This window comes from Dermochelys coriacea, chromosome 17 (genome assembly GCF_009764565.3).
Source record: "Dermochelys coriacea isolate rDerCor1 chromosome 17, rDerCor1.pri.v4, whole genome shotgun sequence".
Lineage (NCBI taxonomy): Eukaryota > Metazoa > Chordata > Testudines > Dermochelyidae > Dermochelys > Dermochelys coriacea.
In genome coordinates this window covers 4,398,083-4,417,367 of record NC_050084.1, presented here as the reverse complement: position 1 = coordinate 4,417,367, position 19,285 = coordinate 4,398,083, and the positions used below count along the sequence as shown (strand labels likewise).

General features: G+C 41.9%; 1 protein-coding gene across 4 annotated transcripts in view; it reads right to left on the bottom strand.

The window, feature by feature from the left end:
- Positions 1-19,285, bottom strand: part of VPS53 (VPS53 subunit of GARP complex) — a 90,140-nt gene that overhangs the window by 69,222 nt on the left and 1,633 nt on the right. For all 4 annotated transcript variants that reach the window (XR_005289315.2, XR_006276197.1, XM_038375539.2 and 1 more), the window contains exons 2-4: positions 14,840-14,920; positions 13,589-13,638; positions 12,679-12,745 (exon numbers count right to left, since the gene is read on the bottom strand). Coding sequence is in view for 2 of the 4 variants with exons in the window: in XM_038375539.2 (XP_038231467.1) it covers positions 12,679-12,745; positions 13,589-13,638; positions 14,840-14,920 (198 nt within the window). In the remaining 2 variants the exon portion in view is untranslated. The remainder of the gene's footprint in view (positions 1-12,678; positions 12,746-13,588; positions 13,639-14,839; positions 14,921-19,285) is intronic.

Here is a 19,285-nt window from a genome sequence, read left to right as displayed (position 1 = left end):
GCTCTTGTGAGTAAGGCATTGGACTGAGAATCAGGATTCCCAGGTTCTAGTCCTTGCTATCTACAGCCTGCGTGAGAGACCTTCTGAAAGCCACTTGTCCTCTCGATGCCGAAGCGTCCCCATCTGGAAATTGGGGCTAGTACCTATTTATCTCACAGGGTGCAAAGCAAACTAGCCTGTTCAGGCGAAGGGTGCTATGGACACACAAAATGCTATATTGCTACTACAATTCTATAGTTTATGTGCAAAGTCAACTAAGTTCCAATCTCACCTGCACAGAACATGGGTTTCTATCGTCAGTCCTTTTGCTGCAAACAGAATCCAGTTTTCAGCCAAAAAGAGGGCTATGCAGGGGACTTTATTCAATAAACCAGCTTTAAAAGCTATGTTAATAATGAATCAAGCTTCAAATTGTACCCCCCCCCCCAAAAAAAATCCACAGTTGTGGTTAGAAGTCTAGCCTGGGCGTTAAACAGGCACACCAGGACCGACAAGCACATGAGATCTGAAACAGCTGACGATCTTCCATATTGTGTGGGGTGACATAATGAGGTATAACACCTCTACTCCCATATTTACCCAACAGCCTTTCAGAGCTGTCCTTTCCTATAGCATCGATGACTCCTTACGTCTGACTTGGGGGGCCAGAGATGAGTCAAAGGGGTGGTAAAGCATGGCTACCCAAGACTGTGAACTCACCTGCAACACTGTATTGCTTACGCGCACATAAACCAAGCCACAGTGACATGCATTGATTTGGGATTGAAACATTGTGGCCCATCGCTATAGCAATTAGACAGGTGCCTCAGGCTCCTGGTATAGCCCTTAACATCGCTGTATTTGGGCACAGTGACTATTATGGCTTCATCATGTAAGTATGCGATGAGGGCTAGACAGTCACAGCCCACACTTAGCTGCACAAGGGAGCAACGCCCCACTCGCCCCCCAGGTCAGAGACTGGCTGCAACGGCTACTCCCTCACCGCTCCCCACTGACAGCAGGCAGAGTGGAGTCGCGGCTCCATCTCCCTCTACTTGCCAGGCAGGCACACGATGGGGAGTAAACTGCTCCACACGAAGGGGTAAAGTGACCTACTCCTTTCTCAGGGAGCAGGGGAGGAATTGTGACTCAAAACCACAGCTGGTTCCCCGATTGCTCCTTAGGTGTGGCTACTCCCCAGGCCTTACTCAGGGCTGTTTGTAAAATTACAGCCTAGCCTTGAATGACTGGAAAGTCCTCCAGATTACTAGAGCAAGGATAGGTCTACATAGCAAAATGCACCTGCAGCAGAGAGCCTCAGAGCCTGGTTCACCTGACTTGGGCTCACTCTGCAAGGCTATAAACAGCAGCACAGACTGGAGCCCTGGCAAGGAGGGAGGGTCTCAGAGCCCAGGCTCCAGCCCGAGCATCTACACTGCTATTTTTCACTCTGCAGCTCAAACCCAAATCACTTGACCAAGGCTCAAGCTCATTAGTGCAGAGGGATTTTTTTTTCTGCATAGACATATCATGAGCCACTGGGATAACATGCTATGGACGAGGGCTTGTCTACGCAGGGAAAATGGCCAGCGTAACTGTGCTAGTCTAAATATTCCACTGTAATTCTACCACTATACCACCCCCACGTAGATGCTATTCTGGAATAAAAGTCTTCAGACAAGGAGTTTTACCAGTATAACTATACCTGTATAATAGTACAGGTAAATTCCCCGTGTAGACAAGCTGCAATTCTCTCTTCTGGATCTAATTTTTTTTAGAATACGTGTTGAGTCTTTAACCCCACCATGCTGCTCCTGTTCCTCTCTAACTGCACCTTTTGTCTCCACCTTCCACATGCAATTCTATGCCTCATTTTGTTCCACCCCCATGCTCCAGAGAGCTGCCCTTATCTCTTGAACTCTGTGACCTCCATTATTCCTCCAGATTCAACAAACCTGATCTCCACTCCAACATGGCCTGCACCTCCCTATTTGAACTGCAATCTTGTGCATCAAATTTGCCTAGTTAGCCTGTAAACTCCTTAGGGCAGGGCCCTTGTCAATTATATGCCTGCAAACTCCATTTGAGAACTCAGCATTTCAGCCGTTCCCACCAAATCGCATTTGATCAATCAGAGCCATGTTTGGTTTGCTCATTGTGTACGTCCAAAAACTGATCAAAATAATCCTCTTCAGATTTTGTAAGATAAATCCACTCTTGGGTTGAGGCCTATGATTGTACAGATTGTACAGCTGCATTACAAACTCTGAAAATAGGGATTTATAAATGGAAATGCTGATGGATCTTCAGCTCCAGGTATGTGAACATAATGGCTGGAATAAACGTTTCCCCATGGGGGGGGAGGCAGTGGCACTGCATAGTAAAACCAAGCTTCAAACTCCTGCCTGTTGTCAAAATTTTTATTGTTGGAGTGGACTTCTCATGCAGTTGGCATGAGGCAAAAAGCACCAGCTCTGACCCAGCAAGATCTTGCTTTGTAACTTACTCCGGGCTTGGGTCCATCTGGGAATGAAGTTTGCCTGTTGCCAGCACAAAACATGACCCGAGCCACACTCTGGACAGCTACAGCAGTGGCTCTCAACTTTTCCAGAATACTGTACCCTTTCAGGACACTGATTACTCTTGCATACCCCAAGTTTCACCTCAATTAAAACCTACTTGTTTACAAAAATCAGACATAAAAATACAAGTACATCACAGCATGCTATTACAAAAAAATTGCTTACTTTCATTTTTACCTTGTAGTGAAAAATAAAGCGATTGGGATATAAATATTGAACTTACATTTCAAGTGTGATACTTGAACACGTTTTTCCACTTGTGAGCCTTGTCATTCTGGGAGACTGTGAATTACAATTTCACTGTCGCCACTTCTACTGCTTCCAGCTCCTCGTTTTAAAAAAAATCTATCCATTTTTACATCGCATCTACATATGCACCATGACAACATCAACCTCATTAACATGTTTGCATGCATCAGTAAATGACATAAAATGCATGCATGTTTCATACAGTGCATAAACGCACGTTACGGTATAATATAGTATATAAAGCAGCATAAACAAGTCATTGTCTGTATGAAATTTTAGTTTGTACTGACTTCGCTAGTGCTTTTTATGTAGCCTGTTGTAAAACTAGGCAAATATCTAGATGAGTTGATGGACGCAGAGGTCTTTCAGGAGGTACCCCTCAGGGTCAGTGCACCCTTGGTTGAGAACCTCTGAGCTACAGGATGGTGACAAACTGCATTTACCCACTTATGATATTGAAGCACAAGAAAAGGTCAAGCTTCGACTTGCTTCTCCTCTGAACTTGGCTATGCCACACATGGCAAAAATTATGCTTGACCTCCTTGTGTAGTTGCAGATGCCAGTTTTAATGGCCAATGTCCAAAAGGATAACAAACAACAGTATTTCTTCTTGGCATGTCATTTGCCTAAAACCCTTTTCAATAAGTGTGTTTTAGACTAGAAAGGCTTACTGTGTTCCTGCAGCTTGGAAGACAGACCATCCAACTGCTGTAACTTGCTAAATGAGTCTAAATGAATCTTAAGTTTGTTTTATTTTGGCAGCTTCACTTCTGTTTATTATTCATTGGCTACAAAAGCTTAAGAACTCTGTGTGACTTTAATCACAAGGATTGAGTTTTAAGAAATGTGGGTTTGTTGTTTTTTTTTTTAAACTTGCACACAGAGCTTAAGACATTCCCTAAATCTACATTCCCCCCACCCCAACCCACACACACTCCACACAAAAATCCGGAATATTCACTTTTGCCTGCTAATAATCAGGATAAGGGTTTCTGTAGAGAAAAACAGGAGACAAGAATGTTGAATGGTTCATGATAGAAGAGTGTTCTAAATAAGAGGCATGGGAGATATTAAAGCGATTCTGCCAAAGAAAATCCTACAAAATATATTATTTAAAATGTCAGGATTAAACATTTGTTGCTAACATGCGGATGATTTTACAGGGCTCTTCAAAGTCTGCTTGTTCCAGCTAACCTGCTATACTGGTAGCATCTAGAGGCCCTGATCAGGAATCACAGCCCCACTGTGCTTGGCATTGCATAAAACATTAAGTAAAAAGATAGGCTCTATCCCAAAATGCCAAAAATCTTTTCTTAAACACAAGACAACACGTGGGTGAAACAAATAAATGGGTGGGCACTGGGAGGTAGAGAGGATGAAGTGACAGTAACTTGAGCACGTTGTTGCCTAGTCTAGCTGTACACCCAATTTAGCTGTCTACCTGCCTGGCAATTGTTGTCCAAAGCCCAGCACTTAGGCATATTTGTGACTTTAAGCATATTAGCCATCTCACGGACTTCAAAACAACTATTCACACACTTCAGTGTTTTGCTGGACCAAGCTTAAGGGAGGAGGGAACAAGCATCGGACAATGGCTAGGTGGCAGGAAGCAAGACTGAGGGCACAACTAGCCTATGCAAAACTGTCTTCAGTGGGTTACTCACATGCTTTAAATTACAGATGGGCTTAAGTGCTTTGCCAGATTGGGACCTTATCCTCATCTTCCAGGCTCGCTCCCCATTCTTAGGCTGCAGTAGGGCTTAGTGGCACCTGCATCATTTTCACCTCTCACTTCCTCTGCTCAATCTCCATATGCAATTCCCTTCCTCCCTGCATCCATTCTGTAAGGTCCTCCCTGATCTCGATTGAAATAGCTGAGTGAGGTTAAGTATCCCATGCACACCAGTCTAAGACCTTGCCAAACCCAAGAGAGCTGTGGGTATTTCTCTACACCAGATGCATCCATCTTCCTCCTTTCACAGGCTTAAACATAGCAAGATACTACACTGTGCACATGGCTTGGAAGAGAAGGCATTGCTAACCTTCCCCCAGTGGCAAAGGTTCTACACATTTATCTTTATCTGCAGCATTGTTTATGAAAGTACCAGACAGCTAATTAAAGAGTCCACTGCTGAGCTGGGTGCAAACTTGACAGCAAGAATTTACTTGCATTCTTATTAACACCAGCAGCTGCCATTTTTTTCCTGCACTCCTATGGTTAAGGAAAACATATTTCCAATATTATGAGTCAAAAAAACAGATCTGGGAGCAAGTCAAAGCCAACTGAGTTACCAACTAATACCTTCACCCGCCAAAAAATGAGCAAGGTTGTTCCCTGTCCAGAACATGTCCACTTCCTTTTTCTTATTATTTAACGTTTATATTGCACTGGGACCTAGAGCCAATTAGACTGGGCCCCATTGTGCTAGGAAATCCTCTAGGTTAAATTACGTTTTGTTTTTCTTAAAGCAACTTAAAACACTAGCAACTTAAAAACAAATTCACACATCCATCTGAAAACGTTCATCTACTGTTGTAACAGTAAAATCTATGATCACTATAACAAAAGATTGGGAAGGAAAGATTTTTTTTCCCTATAAAAGACAACCTGTTTCAGCAGTTTCAATCATTTCCTTGTATCTCTTGTTGTTTGTGAAGGTCAGGAAGTTGGGGGGACGGGGGGGAGGGGATTTTAAATAGAGAAATTCAATAGTAAAACCACAAACATTGGCAGAGAAGCTTAGATATGAAACTAATTCTAAGTAATTTTTGAAATGGACTAGATTTTAAGTTGCCTGTCCTTTAATAACTCACGCTTGCAAATGTTCTGGCTGCAGAGATGGAACAAAAAAGAGTTAAATTATAGTCTGAAAACACAGAGGATAAATTACAGAAAGGGAATTTGAGGGAATGGGTGAAGCAGCTCAGGCCAAAAGAACATTATAAAAAAAGTCAGTGATTGTCAGACAAATTATAGCTCACATATTTAGAAGCGTTGGTAATAAACTGGACTAACAGGCAGCAAATTAGAAATGTACTAACAACATGTTAAATGCTTAGTGGAAAAGCAATGGGAATTACCCACACCGTAACCTGGGGCAGATATGAAAGTATGCAGTCACTGGACCTTAGCTTTTTAGCAAGGGCAGTGTAAGCTCCTTTCCCATGTCAGATCTGAGAAAACTCTAAAGGGGGATGTACAGCACTGGCTCGATACAAAATTCAGGCACAGCCCAAACTACATATTGTTACAACTGACCCACAGCAGCTTCTGCATACCCAGCCTCCCCCAAGGCATTAGAAATAGTTGCTGTCTGGGACTCCCAAGGAAAGTTTCACCCTGCCATGGAACGTTCCACCCACGGCTGTTGTTTTTCCCCCATAAAGAGGTAATTAGCAAATTAATTTTTGAAGTTCACGGTATTGCCTACAGACGTCACAAAAATATCACACAAGAAAGGGGAAGCCAAATGAGCCAGACTATTTAAAGGCCTTTGCATTTGGAGAAAATTCTAGGGCAAAATTTCAAAAATGCAGATGGCTTTGAACTGGGAAATGTTATACTATATGGAGAAGATAGAGCATTCCAGCCTGTAAAGCTGTTTAAGTGGTTCTTTTGATGATACATTTGATTCATTTTAATTTTAAAGCACTTATTTTCAACCATGTTACTACTTTTTTTTCCTTTGGGTAATATAAAACATTTGGGGCACTCCGTTTAAAAGGCAGTAAAATTCAGCATTTTTCATCTGCTTTACAAACACTCATTAATGTGTGCAATGGCCCTGGAAGTACAGTAGTATTATCCCCATACTACAGAAGGGGAGACTGAGACCGAGTGGTTAAGTGACCTGCTTATAGCACAGAGGCTGTTAGCGTTGGACATGGGATTAGAACTCCATACTTCCTGGCTCCTGGTCCTGTGTTTCACTCTGTCTCAAGGCCTGATGTTGCACTGCAAGCACACCCTCCTGCTGTAGGCGAAGACCCACGATCGGGAGCAACTGTGCTTTCTGCAGCCCGTGTGAGAAATCTGAGACACTGTACAGACCATACCTTCCCCAGACTCTCTCTTTTCCACCAGCTGATGAGCAAAACCAAATGCTAGCCTGGTCTCAAAAGCAACCTTGTGCTCCCCCCTCCTGGACAGAAGGGGAAGATGCAGTTGGCAAGTAAAAAAAAAGCACCCCCACTTTGCTTGTGCTCAACTCTTTACTGGCCCCTCTCACTGAAATAAAAAGGATCTGAACCAGCCACCTACAAATGAAAGGCTCCAGACTCCTGCTCCCTCATTCAGCAGCCAAGTTATGCAGAAGAGAGATGGGAAACGCAAAGACAAGGGTGACATTTCTTAATATTCTTCTCCCCTCCAGCAATGCACATGTCACTCCCCTTAATAAAAACAGAGGGGAGAATAAACTTCTATATCCACAATTCTGCCTGCTCCCAAGCATACATAAATAACTCATACCACAGTGAACTGCCTCCTTCAGGGCAGGGTGCCGCTTGGCACCTCCTCCTGGCTTTTGTTGGCTCATAAAACCTTTCATGTTGTTTTAGCATCACTATTGGGGTTTATATTTCTTTGGGAAGAAGGTCAAAGCCTTTCCAGGGTGTTTTTATAAACAGTGATTTACCCTCAATTCTACAAGGTATCCTTCAGGCCCACAGAAATCAGCAGTTGCTCAGCCCCTGGCAGCATCAGAACCCATGTTACTATAACTGGCACTAAAAATATGACACTTGGCTACCTCTATGTGGACGTGACAGACCTGAACAGCTTCTTCTGGTCACCTACGTGTTGTTATATGGGTAAGAGATGGGAATGGCTTCTTTAAAGCCACTCTAGCATGCTGTGTAATAAACTCAAGATGGCCATCTCAGCTGTTATGAAATCATTACAACCGGGACATGGTATCTGAGGTTTAAGTGTTCTGATTGTAGCTATTTTTAATGTTTGGCTTCAAAATACCAAACGTGATTAGTGAATTGCAAACTCTCTGCCAGCCAAATTCCTCTTTAGTAAGCAAAACATTTTGCAAAAGAGTGTCAAAATGCTACAACAGTTTTTATTTGGGTCAGACCTCTCATGCTCTCAGACAGGAGGTCAGACTAGATGATCATGATGGTCCCTTCTGACCTTAAAGTCGAAGGTTGAGGGGAGATACGATTGCTCTCTATAAATATATCAGAGGGATAAATACAGGAGAGGGAGAGGAATTATTTATGCTTAGCACCAATGTGGACACAAGAACAAATGGGTATAAACTGGCCACCAGAAAGTTTAGATTTGAAATTAGACGAAGGTTTCTAACCATCAGAGGAGTGAAGTTTTGGAATAGCCTTCCAAGGGAAGCAGTGGGGGCAAAAGATCTATCTGGCTTTAAGATTCCTCTTGATAAGTTTATGGAGGAGATGGTATGATGGGATAGTGATTTTGGTAATTAATTGATCTTTAAATATTCATGGTAAATAGGCCTAATCCCCTGAGATAGGATATTAGATGGATGGGATCTGTGTTACCCAAGAAAGAATTTTCTGTAGTATCTGGCTGGTGAATCTTGCCCATATGCTCAGGGTTTAGCTGATCGCCATATTTGGGGTCGGAAAGGAATTTTCCTCCAGGGCAGATTGGAGAGGCCCTGGAGGTTTTTCGCCTTCCTCTGTAGCATGGGGCATGGGTCACTTGAGGGAGGATTCTCTGCTCCTTGAAGTCTTTAAACCACGATTTGAGGACTTCAATAGCTCAGACATAGGTGAGGTTTTTCGTAAGAGTGGGTGGGTGAGATTCTGTGGCCTGCGTTGTGCAGGAGGTCGGACTAGATGATCAGAATGGTCCCTTCTGACCTTAGTATCTATGAATCTATTTACGAGACTGAGTCTTACCATAAAGAGAATTTTATTTTAAAATGTTACTTATTGAATTCTTATGTTTATTTAAAAGGTCCGACACTCAGAAAGGAGTCAAATGCAGAGTGTAAGCACATCATCGGACTCGAGTGCCACACCACCTCTGGAGGAAAAAAAAGCAAGACAGTTCCATGTGATAGAGAAAAGTATAGAGGAAGTACGGCAGATATTATCCTCATTTCAGAGATGAGGAGACTGATGCAGAGAGATTAGGTAAATTGCTCAAGGCCAAAAAGCGAATCAGTTTCAGAGATGGGATTAGAACTCACGACTTCCTGACTCTCTAGCCTGTGCTCAGACACACCTCTGTCTCCCTAATCATAACATTACAGACTGGGTAAACCCACGAAGTATTAAATGCTTTCTCCAAACACGCATGCAGAAAAATCCACAATCCAGGAACGAAGCAAGTTTTTGACAGATTTATACATCCCTCCACCAACATGCACAAACCAAGCCCGGCTCCACAGAGTAGACTGTTGTCACCTGCTTACAGCATCTGCCACACACCTTAAATTAAAAACAACACACCGGTGAAAGGAAACTCTCCTCTAGATAAGCAGCACAGAATGGTTTGCTATGGCTTGGTCTCTAGGAGAAGAGAGAAGGCGGCACAGCAGGAAAGAGATAGATTAGTAAAATTACACAGTAGCTGCCAGTTCTACACATGCATCAATTTCCAGCAAAACCCAAAAGACAAAATGAACTAAAAAAGGGTGATTAGGAATGAGAAGACACTCGGAATCACCAGGCAGGGAAATTTCTGCCAGGAAAAATACAATTGTTGGAGAATTCAAATGACATATAGAACATAGGATCCAGGCAGAAGGGGATAAATAGGGCTTCCTGATCAGCATGGCTTTTGCTCCTGAAGCATGCTGCTGTTTTTGTTTTTTTTAAGTTCCACTCTCTTTACAACAGCATTGATTCTCTCCATAGCTGAGCATCTGTTTTTCTTAGATGTGCCTCATTTGTTGGTACTTAGAAACAAATTCTTACAATACTTTGGAAAATTAAACTCTTCCTCTGTTCCATCCAAGAGAGAAAAGCTGGGCCTCTTGCCCTATAAACGCTTAACATTTCTGAGCATCCATATTTCCACTGAACATGCACTAGTCAAACAAAGACTCCTTTCAGCAAAAGAACAGACAGCCAGTGCTAAAGATCAAGATTTTCACCCACACAAACTATTAACAAGGCCATTATCTGAAAGGGCCTCTCTCTCCATTCGCCTACATCCTGAGCCACTGAGAAAGAAAGAACTATGGAGAGGCCAGGAATAGCAATTATTTCTTCTGTGTTTCCTTTCTGTCTGGGTTCTGGGGAGATGAATGCAAAATTCCATCTCTAACTGAAATGCTATTCACAACTTTCTCTCTCTCTGTAATCTGACCTGCTCAACTGAAGTACCCTTTGACCTACTAATATCTGAGGCCTGGAATTACTGACATTCCTGAAAACTTTATACTTCTAGGTCTGCCCTTCCCAATATTGACACAGCTTTGTTCCAGCAATCCATGTATAAAACGTGTGTGCACACATATATACACATATGTTGTAGAGACAGAGAGGAAAGCATACATCCTTTAAAATACACCCAGATCCTTGAGAGAGAATAATACTTTCATCAATTTCTTGGTGTCAATATTTCAAACTCTTTGAAAGGATTAAAGGCTTAGTTGCATTTCTAGACGAGTACCTGCCTTTAACATGACACACTCTGGTTAGGTTCAGTAAAATAAAGTGCTATTACCTTGAACAGCAGTAAAGTGATTCAACATGGAAACGCTTATGCCTAAATACTGCACTAAGCTACTTCAAAGAGGCTCTACATAAACATGCCACACACATACAAGTATTCCTTGGTTTTATTCTGATGGAATTTTAATTAGTCCCTTAACAGGCAAACTAACTAGGGGCTTCACAAACATATTTACCCCTCAAGTGCTCCTGCTCAGGGTACTGGCCAAGGCCTGCTCTGTTTCAATATGGTACAGTGACCTTCTAAGGAACTCAAGGATGTAAGACATACAAGGCAGAGCTTTACATGGAGGGTGCTGGACCTCCATAGTACACATCCGCCAACAGCCTAGGAAACTCACTCAACAAGTCGTCATTTCCCCTGGTAAACCCAAGCAGCCTCCTAAAGTTCTATCCAGCGGTTCTTGCAAGAGGTTTCTCTACACTGGATTCCACAGCCAACATTTCCATTGATGCTCAGCACCGACATACACTGCTGAGCTGTGGCCTTTTGTCATCATGTAGGAACAGCTCCTTTTATTTTGTGTCCCTTGTCAAATTCAGCCTCTGGACCTGCCAAAGCCCTAGACCATGCTCTAATCATTTCTCTCCTTGACTACACTCTCCTCCTCTTCTCTGTGTTTTCCCAATCAGCCCTCCACCCTTCAGTCTGTCCGAGAAGCAGCTGCCAAAACCATCTGCCTCACTTTTGTCACCCTGAGTGTGTTTCAACCCTCTTCTCTATCTGCTGCACTGGCTTTTCCTCAGCCTCACAATTCCCCTTCCACGTGTATTTCTGACCTCATTTCTTCCGACATCCTTCTCCTAACCACTCTGCTGGCCCCCCACTTCACTCCTGACCCAGGCTGTCTTTCACATTTTCTCTTATACTAGGAATAGTCTCCAGTCTCCACAATGATATCTGTCCCAGACTCAGTAATATTTAGTGCTCAGGGAACCATACCAATGTTAAACAGTCCTCCTGTGATAGGTAAACAACCACCATTTTCCAGACACTAATATGGAAGCAAAGAGAGGTTAAATAATTTACTTAAACCACAGCAAGAATCAGTAGCGGAAAAAGGATGAGAACTCAAGAAGTCCTTGGCTCCTAGCTCTGGGCTCAGTCCACAGTTCATAAGACCTACTTGTGTAGGTTCTTTTATTTGTGACTATAAAATAGAAGATCAGTCTATTGGGAATGGCAAACTGATATGGAAGCTCCCTGTTTACCCATAAAACAGGTACAGGACATGCAGCAACATTGCTAGCTGCCTCAACGTTGAATCACATCAACGGGTAAGACGGTATTTCAGTCTTCATGGCTACTATATCCTGGGTCTTGCTATTAAGTTCTGGGTATTGAGGTATGGACACTTGTCAAATAGGGAATAACTGAAACCTGCCATCTCATTTCATGGAGGCCACTCAATCAGACAGTAATGACCTGGGACATTCCACAAGTGACCTGGTTAAAAGGCTTCATATCCTAGTACCAATCCCCTGAGCTATCCACTCCCACTTAACAGCGGGCCTGTTTTTATCTGCTTTACTCTTATACCTCTGGAATAAACTTCAAAGACTGACAACTGCAGGCATCATGTTTGTTTTGATTTCGTTACACTCAATTTCTCTTGCCTCCATCCATAAGCTAATCAGAAGATAGTAATAACAGCTGTCCTGTAAGCGACTCTTCAATATGACTTAGTGTATTCATTCTCCGTGGTATATACAGTGTTACATATGTGTGTGCAAGATGTTAGTAGCATCTCTACAATGGGACACTAGATGGGGGAGGGCTACAAGTTACTACAGAGAATCTTTTCCCAGGTCTTGCCCACATGCTCAGGGTCTAACTGAGCGCCATATTTGGGGTCGGGAAAGAATTTCCCCCCAGGCTCAGATTGGCAGAGACCCTGGGGGGTTTTCCATCTTCCTCTGTAGCATGGGGCATGAGTCACTTGCAGGTTTAAACAAGGGTAAATTGTGGATTTGCTGTAACTTGAAGTCTTTAAGCCCTGATTTGAGGAGGTTAGGGGTCTATTACAGGAATGGGTGCATGAGGTTCTGTGGCCTTCAGTGTGCAGGAGGTCTAATGACTATGACCATGATGGTCCCTTTTGACCTTAAAGTCCACGCATCTATGAGACTTCTGCATGCCATAGCTGAGGGAGAAGAGAGCCTTGGGATTTTATGTGATATAAAAGACACAAAGTACCTGTCTGCCATCCTGTCCCACGTTTGTCTGTCCCCTCACTACTGTTCGAATATTGTCATCCAGCCTCCTTTAGGGAAAAGCAGACAATGTCAGCATAAGGTACAGATAGTTTGTGAAAACCAGTGCACAGAAAAAAAAAATTGTACCTGGATTGGTTTGTTTTTAAATGGTGCTGACAACATAAAACTGACATTTTTATAAATACCTGATATCGCTTGAATATTAGCAACACTGAATATTGTCAAAATATGAAAATTATTTTCAAAATCCAATTCACTTTTTGCATTTCACACCAGTTGGCCAATGTTATCAGACTGGGCAGTTTCCCTTTCTGGTTCTCCTGCACTAGAGCACTGCTTTCAGGCAGACAATCCTTTCTTCTAAGTAAAAAAAATTTCACAACCTCCTCATTTTTTATTCTTACATTTATAGCAAACATAAGAATGACAACAATAAAGCCTATGCACTACAACTATTACTGCAGCTATGACATTTGATCTCACTAACATAGAAGGTTTTGGCCACCAAAGTTATTCTGGGAGTTTTGTTTTTCTTTGCTTTAGAATTGTAACACATTTTTCAGTGCCCCACGATTCCCCCAGTTGTCTTTTGTGAGGTTGAGAAACACTGTGTTAGAGCGCTGTTATTTGAGTGGCACACATTATAGGAAAGAGTTGAATGTAAAATGTAATTAAATTATAAAAATGTACTAGAAATATTTTCTTTTTTTAAACCTCTGCCCAACTCTTTCTTCAAAGATATCTAAGTTTCAAGCATAAAACTACCTAGCTTCAAATAAAATGAGTTAGAACCAGCAGCAGTGCACAGATTGATCTTTAATGGAAATATATTAAGTCTAATGACCATTTCCCATCTATGTGACAATGAAAGGAAACAGAGCGCTACTTACCTTATTTTCAGTCTGATTTTGTTCACAACTTCATCAATGTTTGCCAAAGACTGCAAGATAAAAAACAATTTTTCAAAAGAAAAATGTTTTTTCAGTACATAAACGCAAATCGCAGAATCAAACCTCCTTTTGAATAACACTTGGCATTTCCTTTCATTGCACTATCCCCCTTTTATAGACAGGGAAATTGAGGCACCAAGTAATTTGGCGACTTCCTCAGGTCGCATCGAGGTCAGTGACTGAGCTTGAAACAGAAGCCAGATCTACAGACTACAATGACTCTTCAACTTGCCCCTGCACATGCATAAACACGCTGAGTACAACTACAATTTCTCTTTGCAATTGTACGAATCCTCCCTCAGAGGAAGCAGTTAAAGGGAAAGGTGATGGTGACCTCTAGTGAATAACGCAGTCAAAGAGCAAATAGAATCAAAGTATGGTAGCGTTCAACCGTACAGTACTTTTAACTTCAGCAACTCCCAGAGGAATGCAATGGGTCCCGAATGCTGAGATCCACGGATACTCGGCAATGAAGGATGACTGACTGGTATCTGGGCGTGAGCAAACCAAGCAGAACAAGTTGAACAGAAGCAGCTAAAAGGAAAAATCCTACTGCTTGGTCTGCTGCGGCAGTCGACCCAAACGCAGCAGAATCTAGGAAGTTCCAGCAAGTTTTCAGGAGCTCAACCAAGGTCTGTTATGCTGCAAAAGGGACTTCCCCATCCCAATAGATCTCCCAACCCCAAGCCAAGCCTAATTTGTGGGTTGGAACTAGGGAAGGATTTGACCCCACTAGATCTCCATTCCTTATCCCTGAAAGGAAACAATGGTTTTAAAATCTGGTCTGATTGTGACTGTACTTTCTGACACTTCACGTTCAAAACATCCCTGGTGTGGCTAGAATCCTTGGGGCCTCCCAGTATATTGATCCAGCAGGATCCGAAATTCAACTGCAAAAACAGATAGACCCTTGCATCACGAAACTGTTTCTTTCTAGAGACAAAAATGGAATTTTCATTATATTTGAAACTGCAGCTACCACATTGAGAGACTGTCATTCTATTTCACTAGGTTTGAGTTTAAGAAGTAATTGCCACTGAAAGTCATAATTTTGCTGCTCTTTAGAAAGAAGCCCTGGGTATATTTTTAAATCTGTCTTCCTATGGACATGTAGGGGGATTTACACACTGAGTCACCATTAAGATTACCCCATGGCTCATGGGACAGCAGAGCCCCAAGCATTTGACTTACTTGCTCAGTTGGAAAGAGAGTATTAATATACTCCACAGCATTGAAGTCTGCCCTATCCAGTGGATCTTGGCTGGGAAACACCTAGAGAGTGGGGAAAGAAACAAAATATCAGCTTGATCATCTGTAACTTTAAACTATATCTGTTATTTTAATAACTAAAACACAGACATGGGATTATGTTTAACAGCATGGTCCTGACTGGTCTGCAAGGAGAGTAGTCAGGCCTTAATTCAATGGAGAATAAATAGTTTTTGTGACTACACCCCTGGAGGTCTTTGTGCTATTAAAATTCCTGCATTTATCAGACTGGGTAAACACAGATGTAATATATATGCACATTCTGAGATTCAGTACCAGCACAATCAATCATGTGCTACAAATTCCCAAGCAACAGAAACTATTAATTATGTATCTAAAACAATGTTGATGTTTTCATCATTGCCTGGAAATTAAAAGCTCACGCTGAGACCATGCCCTTCTCTTGGGTAGGGCCATCTGGTGAGAGATGGAGACTTTTTCTTCCACAAACTTGTAATATAAAATATGATAAATTAAGAAATGGTCAAACCAGATCCCTGGAGACCTAGATTTCACCATGCAAACATGGAAAAGAGAGAGAGGGTCAATCTGTTAAATGATCTAGTTATCTGAGCAAAGGAGAAAAGAGCAGCAACTCTTTCTAATCCATCTTCGGGGGTGCTCAAATGATCCAAGTAAGGTTGTTAAATTATTTTTCCTCCATCATAAACTAAAATATGATGCATTACCTTCCCAGTTACCATGTTTGTTCAGTGCCATGCAGCCATCAATCCCTCCCTCCCCAGTCTAAATCACATCCTGGACATACAGTAAATCACATCAGCCATTGTGCAGTGTCACCCGTGTGCGTCATTCTAGTCATTCCAAGCTGGCGAGAGGCAGCTGCATTAGGCCAAAGAAAATCCTACACAAAACCTTCAATTCAAACTTTTTGCTACCTTAGCACATGGAGTATTTAAATATGATGTGCTTTTTTCAAAGGGAAAATCTAGTATCTCTGAAAGGATTGTAACTTAGAGGGCCTCACTACTATTAATATGGTATTTATCCTCCTTTCAGCTGAGGAATTTGGGGCACTCTAGAAACTGAGGCACAGAAAGATTAAATGATTTTCTCCAATATCACACAGCAAATCAGTGGCAAAATCAGGAACAGAAAAGCCAGGTGGCTTGACTCCCTGATCTTCTACTGGGCAACACTTAGAGATAGCACAACAGATCAATGGCGATAGTTTTGTTTAGTTTTTTGGCAAGACTATTGGCTCAGTTTGTCTCAGACTCCTGCTCTAGCTGGCAACTGCAGTTTGATGACTACCTGTTTGTCTTGTTACCGTCTGCTGTTTCTCGAGGACAAGCAGCGACAGTGCCCACAGTTCTTATGAAAGACGAAGCTTGGCAATGGCTGTAAGGAGAGTCATGGATTCCAGGAGATTTAAACATGTCCATCGTATTCAGGATGCGGGGAGGGGATTATGGTTGGACACGTAACTGAGCAAACACACATCTAAGCATATTTGACCGAGCATTTAAAGAGAAAAGCTAACAGGACTGTAAGCTGAGTGTGAACTTTGGCAACATTGCAGGGGCACAAATGAACAGAGCAGTGAAATCGAATTGAGTGCCCCTAAACACTAGACCAGCAAGGTACTACAGGACAACCAGGTGGAGAGGTGATGGAAAGGCACCACATAAAACTAAGACAATATTTATGAAAAAAGTAATAGCATCTCCGACTTGTAATAAGGGTAATGGTGGGGGGGGAGAAAAGGAGAACTAAATTTCCAGGAGGTCATAATACAGTAGAGAAGGGGAAGCAGCCTGGGTCAAGCTTCCTCAACCACTACAGAAAAGCTGCAGGAAAGATGAATATGTTACTTCACTGCCATATTCTCTAGTGCAGCAGAATGGTCAAATCTCCGTCGCTATCCCTGACAGCTGGCCTCCTCTGCTGATTCATATCAGCCTTTACAGCTAATGTCGCCTGGTATAAAAAATCCTCGGGGAGCTAAAAATCATTATTTTATATTGATCTTTTGAAGTTTACACTGATTTTTTTTTTTAAATCAGCAAATCAAACTTTTTATTTACAAGACACAGCATCAGAAAAACCTGTGTGGCTCGCTCACTAAGATGCAGGGGTAGTGCTGGAGGAGACTACTTGAACCATCAAGCCTAACATTACAATTAATGCATTAACTAATGAATCCAGCATCTTCCCTACCCCTCATCCACCTGTTGTAGAGCTGGGACTTGAACTCAGATTTCTGAACCTCATCTTTAACCATAAGACCATCCTTTGTTCATTCCCGGTTCTGTGCCTCCTTTCATGCAATCCCCCACACCCAGCACAGTCTTGTAATTAATATTTGCTAAACCCCTTTTCCCTTTGCCTTCTTCAAAACACTCCTGGACAGTCACTCGCTTTGTGAACCTTTCTACCTCAAGAAAGGTTCCTTGGACCATAAACTGTTCTGGATATTACTCCTGGGGGAATTCTGCATCACTGTGCATGCGCAGAACTCATGTCCCTCACAGATTTCTTTGCTTCCCCACAGAAAAATGCCTTCTGACAGGGAAGCAAAGGAAAGCCCACAAGAGCCGTCATGAGCCTCTCCCCGGCAGTGCAGGCAGGTTGGTTCAGGCACACAGAGCAGCAGATAGAGACATAAATCATCACTAGGACGGGGAAGGAAGGCTGAGCAGTCATGCATGTAAGAGAGAGAGAGGCACTCTGTCCCGCTTGCTTGCTATTGCGGCACACTTGGTGTGGAGAGGAGGGCTTTGGGTCGTTTATGGGGAGGTAGGCATGGGGCAGAGCAGAATGTAGCAACCTGCCTGCTTAGTGAATTGTCCCCATTGTCTTTGTGAACTCCCCCAGGAGTATAAAACAGGTGTAAAAGTTTTAAGGCTCTTTTACATTGTAAGAGTGGCATAAAGGAACATATGGCCTTATAAATGCCTATGGTGCTTTAGTGATTAGAAATGGTCTAAATTTTTGGACTGAAAATTCCTGTCAAAATATGCTCCATGAACTGTTTGGTATTACCTTTCTGGAGATGGTCAGTAGCCAATATAAATTGTGAGTTTGATTTCCAAGCCCCACTTACTGTTTAGTTGCCTATGATGTAACACTAAGCATATGGCTGCATATATTTGTTGACTAATAACTAGAAATAAAGGGTCAAAACTATTAGGCAAGGAGGTTTGGGGATTTCTTCAATGCTCCCCACTCCCATTCTCCATCCATTGTATTGTAGTTTAAATAAACTGCCAAAATAATTGAAACTGGCATGATTATATTGCATTATTTTAACAAATAAAATGTGGAAAATTTTGCAGAAATTTAAAATATTGTGTGCATAATTTTTAATTTTTGGCACAGAATTTAATATTTTTGTGCAGAATTCCCCCATCAGTAGATTGGCAAAGTCTCCCTGTTAGAACATTTGACTATAGCAACATGTAAAAAAAATTATGGTTATAGCAAAAGTGGAGATTTACATACGCACAGTTTAACAAAAATGTTACAAGCTTTGTCTAGTTCCCTAAACAATTTTTATTGGCCCAAAGCAGTGGGAAATTTTGCTTATGTTGTGATTACGCTGAACAGATTTGATCCCAGACATTAGACCAAAGTCAATCTCCATATAAAACTCCCCATCTTAACTCTCCATATAGAATTTAAAATGTTTTTGTGAGGAAAAGGAAAGAAATCTCACCACCCTGAAGGAATTAAAGCTCTCACTAAGATTAATGGCCTACTGTTTTGTGGTGTCTAGGAGGCTCTCTATCTCTAACATATGGATTATGACAGGTTTCAGAGTAGCAGCCGTGTTAGTCTGTATTCGCAAAAAGAAAAGGAGTACCCGTGGCACCTTAGAGACTAACAAATTTATTAGAGCATAAGCTTTCGTGAGCTACAGCTCACTTCATCGGATGCATTTGGTGGAAAAACTTTTTCCACCAAATGCATCCGATGAAGTGAGCTGTAGCTCACGAAAGCTTATGCTCTAATAAATTTGTTAGTCTCTAAGGTGCCACGGGTACTCCTTTTCTTTATATGGATTATGATATATCACAGGCAAGACCTGAAGTCTTCAACTTTAAAATCATATGCAACAAACAAGTTTATTTACCTGGGATGCTAACTTTTTCCATTACTCTCAGCTTGGCCACTGACAGTCAGTAGCACCTTTGTTTACAGCCAATTTCATTCTCATGTTCTTAGTGCTGTAGTTGATTGAATATCCAACAGTGGAGCAAAATATTTGTTTTAAAACAACCGTTTTCACTGCTTTTTATAATTTATAAGAACGTTGCCATTGGCCTTAGAGCTTTTTTTAAAAATAAAAATAATAATAATAATAATAATAATAATAATAATTAAATGTGGGCCCAAGTTTGAACT